At 38.2% G+C, this 6017-nt stretch overlaps 1 protein-coding gene across 1 annotated transcript; it reads right to left on the reverse strand.

Moving 5' to 3' along the window:
* Positions 1–34: 34 nt before the first annotated feature.
* Positions 35–580, reverse strand: LOC143035322 (uncharacterized). The gene has a single exon (XM_076202265.1). It carries the CDS (start codon positions 578–580, stop codon positions 35–37), a length of 546 nt encoding a protein of 181 aa, XP_076058380.1.
* Between the last annotated feature and the right edge of the window lie 5437 nt (positions 581–6017).

Consider the following 6017-nt stretch of genomic DNA (forward strand, 5'->3'; position numbering starts at 1 on the left):
AATTCACATTATTCACAGTAACATTGTATTGTTCTCAAAATGTCTGCTTCCTGGCTTTTTTACTCGCAAAGTTATCAATGATTTCCTCATATGACACCTGCTTGCCCACCTCATGGTTGATGCTGATTATTGCAAGACCAGTGAGTCGATCCTGTCCCATGGAAGACCTTAGATAGGTCTTGATGAGCTTCTGCTTCGAGAAACTCCTGTCTGCTGAGGCAACAGTCACAGGGAGGGTGCAGGCGATTCTCAGGGTAACCCACAGATTGAAATACAGTTCCTCCAAATGTTTTTTGTGGATAAAGGTGAGGAGCTCATGAGCGGTCATGTCATCTAAGGGTAAGTTTGGCAAGTTTTTGACTTCCACAGCCAGTTTCTTTTCAACAATGTCACTTACATTTCCAGTGGTTAATGTCATGGAGAAGTTGTCACACTGGTTGCTCAATGCCTGATCATCCAGTTTTTGGAAATTGAGCAACACTCCAAATCTGTCTCTCACTTCGTTTTCAAACCTATCAGTTAAGGATTTAATGGCTGTGTCAACAACAGCATTAAAGAATGTTGTTTTTAGCCTCTTCATGGCATCTGCAATCTGGGGCTTCGTAAGCAAAGTGCTTTTCTGTGCTTCTTAATCTTTTCTTTTTTAGTACAGCTTCTACCTTCATTTCCTCACATATGCCTTTAGCAGAGGCCTGAGCTGAAGCGAAGCCTGTTCTTCTGTAGTTAATCAGAGATGTTTTTACTTTAGTGAGAAGGTCAACTGCCACATCAGACTGAATTTTGGGAGACTGTAGGAACTTGTTAACATGGTTCACATGGTGTAGAATGTCATACCATACGACTGTGCAAATGAGAAATCGGTATGACCCCACCTCTTCTGCCAATCTTTTGCGCTTCAACCTTGGTTAGAGGATCCATCACTTCCTTGATCTTCAGCAAAGCTTCTCCTATATTAGAGGTACTGCACAGCCTCTATGCTGTTAATACGCTCTCCCACCTTGTGTCACTCCAAGTCTTGAGTGCAACAGTGACATGATCCCTTAGGATTGCCCATCTTTATGGTGATGCTGAAAAAAGGCTGTACATTGCCGAAATAGCTGGTGGCATTTGTTGAAGTTGTTGCTGCATCAGATACCGCCAAGCTTAGGGAATGTGCCCCACATGGAAATTAAAGTGCACGAGGGTTTTTCTCAAGAAGTTTGGCTTGAACTCCTTTGTTCCTCCCTCTCATGTTGGTACCATTATCATATGATTGCAGCCCTCTGCAGTCATCAAAGGGAATATTCAGCTCCATCAGTTTCTTCAAAATCAATGATGACTAACCAAGACCTGTTGTTTCAGAAGCTACAAGAAATCCCATAAAATATTCTTTGATTTTTGGTGCTTTGTCCATTTTGACAGTCCTTATGATGACTGACATTTGTTCTTGGTGGCTTACATAGGGAGTACAGTCCGTATTTTTTCTCTCTTTTTTGTTTAACGTCAGAAATCGCTCCTAAATTTTGCCAATATTAAAAATCATATAACGTAGAACCACCCTGTGAGGAAAGTGTGAATGAGGACAGGTGTTAAAAAAAAAGGCTTGCAGCGTATTCCCAGGACGTTATTCCTGTATATATATATATATATATATATATATATATATATATATATATATATATACATGTGTGTGTGTGTATGTGTGTGTGTGTGTATGTATATATGTATGTGTGTACATATATATATATATATATATATACATATATATATACATATATATATACAAATATATATATATATACATATATATATATATATACATATACATATACTGTATATTACAGGTGAAAAATGTAATCACATATTTGTCAATAATACTAAAAACCACTGTTAGTTAAAAAGACTGGAAACAGAGAATATATTTCGATTGCAAACTGCAATCCTCTTCTGGTATCTACTGAAGAGGATTGCAGTTAGCAATCGAAATATATAGATTCCCTGTCTCCAGTCTTTTTTTTTTTTTTACTCCAACAGTGGTTTTTCATGTGACTGAAATACTAACCATCACAAAAGAAAATTATGACATTGCAGAAATAATGATTGAAAATGAAAATGTTAAAGAAGTACAGTGTGTTAAGTATCTGGGAAGCGTATTTACAAAAGATGGATGCAAGAATAGAGAAGAGATAACTGAAAGAATGTCAAAGTACAGTAGAGGTGTCTGTGCCTTGTACCCTATCCTAAAAGATGTAAATGTACCTACGGAGGCAAAGAAAACTATTTTTGAATCAGTTTTGGTACCGATTTTAATGTATGCTGCTGAAAGCTGGACCTTAACATCAAGAGACTGGAGCAGAATTTAGTCGGCAGAAATGAAAACGTTAAAAGCAATAGTAAATAAAACCAAAAGAGATCGAATTAGAAATTATGAAATAAGAGAAATGATTAGGGTAACTTCAATTAGAAGCAAAATAGAAAAGGCACAACTAAGGTGGCTTGGGCACGTGGAAAAAATGGATGTAGAGAGAATTGCAAAGAAAAGATGGAACTGGAGACCAGAAGGTAGCAGATCTAGAGGTAGACCGAAGAAAATATTGAGAGATGAAGTTGAAGAAATCCTAAAGGGAAATAGATTAGGAAAAATAGAGGATTTGAGGGAAGCAGGAAGCTTTGAGAGGATAATCTGGAGAAGTGTGCTGGCCCGACTGACAGGATGAAAGCTTACCTGGGAGCAGAAGTAAAAAGTAAGAAGTATATATATATATATATATATATATTTATGTATATAATATAATATGTATATATATATATATACATATATGTATATATATATATGTATATGTGTATGTATATATATATATATATATATATATGTGTGTGTGTGCGTGTGTGTGTGTGTGTGTGTGTGTGTGTGTGTGTGTGTGTGTGTGTGTGTGTGTGTGTGTGTGTGTGTGTGTGTGTGTGTGTGTGTGTGTGTGTGTGTGTGTGTGTGTGTGTGTGTTCACCTCGGATCTGCTGCAGTCTCTGTCGAGACAGCCAGACACCACCCTACGGCAGTGAGCTCAGAGCTCATTATTTGCCGATCTCTGGGTAGGTCTGAGACCACTCACACACCACACACCAGGTGTGTGTGTGTGTGTGTGTGTGTGTGTGTGTGTGTGTGTGTGTGTGTGTGTGTGTGTGTGTGTGTGTGTGTGTGTGTGTGTGTGTGTGTGTGTGTGTGTGTGTGTGTGTGTGTGTGTGTGTGTGTGTGTATACATTATATATATATATATATATATATAATGTATACACACACACATACAAACCTGCAATAGAAGAAAAATGACACTTCTACGAGATGCTACAGGCTACTATTGATCTCTTTAATGAAAGATTGAAAATATTTGTAATAGGAGATTGGAATGGACACGTCGGAGTAGACAGGGTAGGATATGAGGATGTCATTGGAGCCTTTGGTGTAGGAGACAGAAATGCAGATGGAGAGAGGGTTTTGGATTTTTGTACCCTGAATAATTTGAAAATAACGAACACCTTTTTTTCAACACAGAGAGTGGCATAAGTGGACTTGGTATTGATGGAGCAATGATAGAGGGGAATACGCATGCAGATCAATGATAGATCTTATAGTCTGCAATGATAAGAGAAATATATCAAATGTAAAGAGCATTCCCTCGGAGTCAATGGATGCTGGCCACAGGCTAGTGGTGACCAAACTAACTTTCAAGAAATTAAGATCAAGGCCGCCCCCAAAAAAAAGAAGACTCAATCTGGTCAAGCTAAAAGAGGGTGAGATTAAGCAGAGGCTGAACGGAAAAATCGCAGATGAGGTGACAGTACAGAATTATCAAACTGTTGAACATATGTGGAACTATCTTAAAGACAAGTTGACTAATATTGCAGAAGAAACTATTGGAGTGAAGTATGTTGGGGGAAAAGAAAGAAATAGATCCCTTGGTGGACTGAAGAGGTGAGGGAAGCAGTGAAACAAAAGATGAAGACTTTTCGCACATGGATGAAAAGAAGAACAAGGGAAAACAGATTAATGTACAAAAGTGCAAGGAAAGAGGCTGAAAGGGTAAAGAAAATAGCAAAGAGAAAATTTTGGGACCAATTAGGAGAACAGTTAGAAGATGATTTTACTACTGGAAGGAAATTACTTTATAGTTTAGCAAAAAGCTATCGTAAAGGAAGCAGGGAAACTTGTTCAACCATGAAAGATAGGGAGGGTAACATCCTGACAAACCCTGCTGATATAGACAATAAATGGAGAGAGTATTTTAGTGAGTTGCTGAATGTTAATGAGGACGAGGTGGCTGACCATTGGGAGATGGGAGAAGTGAGAAATGATGAGAGTTTGGAAATAATATCCAACGAGGTAAAGGCAGCAATTAAACGAATGAAGAATGGAAAATCTGCAGGATGCGATGGCTTGCCGGCGGAGATTTTTAAAGAAGCAGAGGAGACTTTATTGCCATATTTAGTGTCTATGTTTAATGCAGCATATAAAACAGCAACAATGCCTGCGGAATGGAGTAAAGCTCTGATATGCCCTATCTTTAAGAAAGAGGACCGGACAGTCTGTAGTAATTACAGAGGAATATCACTTTTGCCGCATATAGGAAAGGTATATGAAAGAATATTGGAGGCCAGATTAAGAATTGTAGTTGAAAAGAAGCTGGGTGAATGGCAAAATGGTTTTCGACCAGGAAGAAGCACCACAGACTTGATATTTGCATTGAGGATGCTGGTTGAAAAGGCATGGGAATGGAATGTTGAGGAACATATGATCTTCCTGGATTTACAAAAGGCTTTTGATAGAGTGCCAAGAAGGAAACTTTGGGGTGTGCTTGAGGATCCCCAGTATGAGGTACCTACCCATCTTGTAAATGCAGTAAAGGGACTTTATCGTACATCTGAAAGCGCAGTGATCTCCGAATATGGAGCTAGAAATTGGTTTGGGATAGCAAGTGGAGTGAGACAGGGCAGTGTGTTGTCACCATTGCTTTTTATTATGTACATGGACTATATGATGAAAGAAATAACTCAGATGGAGGATAACACGGTTACTTTTGCCTATGCTGATGATGTAGTACTTATAGCTGATGATCTAGAGACCTTACAGGAAGCTGTGGACAGATGGTCTGAGCAATTGACAGAAATGGGAATTGAGTTAAATGTCGGAAAATGTGAATACATGAACGTGAGCAGAATTTCGGGAGATGGAGGAGTTACAATAGATACCCAAGAAGTAAGAAAAGTACACAACTTCAAATATCTGGGAGCTGAATTTAACAGCGGAGGGGATATACTTTCGGAAATAAATGAAAGAATCAGGAAGTATAATATAGAGCTGCAGTCACTATACCCACTTCTTAAGGATCCCGCAATACCAAGGAAAGTGAAGAAAACTATCTATATATCTATATTAAGACCAGTACTGTGTTACGGATGTGAGACCTGGAAATTAACCAGTAGGACAAGGAGTAAAATACAGGCCGCAGAAATGAGAGCACTAAGGGTTATCTACAGATGTACAAGGGTGGACCGAATAAGGAATCAAGTTATAAGAGAAGCATTAGGGGTTGAAAATGTACTGGACTATGTGGAGAGAGGACAGCTGAGATGGTACGGACATGTTATTTGGATGGAAGAGCAAAGATATCCAAAGAAGTACTACTTATGGAAACCAGAAGGAAGAAGACCTGTGGGACGCCCAAGAATGAGATGGAGAACAAATATCCAGCAGGCCCTGCACAAGAGGGGAACTTCACTGGAGTAGGTTGAGAGGGATAGAAAATACGAGGAACGTCAACAATGGAGAGAGCTAACGAGACGTGGCAACTAACAGACCTATCAGGACTAACAGGAGGAGGGTGAGAAGATATGTATATATATATATATATATATATATATATATATATATATTATATATATATTTTTATATATATATATATAAACACATATTTATTTATATATATATATATATATATATATATATATATATATATATATATCCTATCCGAGAGTTGACACCT

This window comes from Oratosquilla oratoria, chromosome 2, assembly GCF_046742065.1.
Source record: "Oratosquilla oratoria isolate Oo_2021 chromosome 2, ASM4674206v1, whole genome shotgun sequence".
Taxonomy (NCBI): domain Eukaryota; kingdom Metazoa; phylum Arthropoda; class Malacostraca; order Stomatopoda; family Squillidae; genus Oratosquilla; species Oratosquilla oratoria.

Bases quoted from the DNA above. Each gene is read 5' to 3' on its own strand.
- LOC143035322 (XM_076202265.1), bottom strand. From the start codon at position 580: ATGAAGAGGCTAAAAACAACATTCTTTAATGCTGTTGTTGACACAGCC.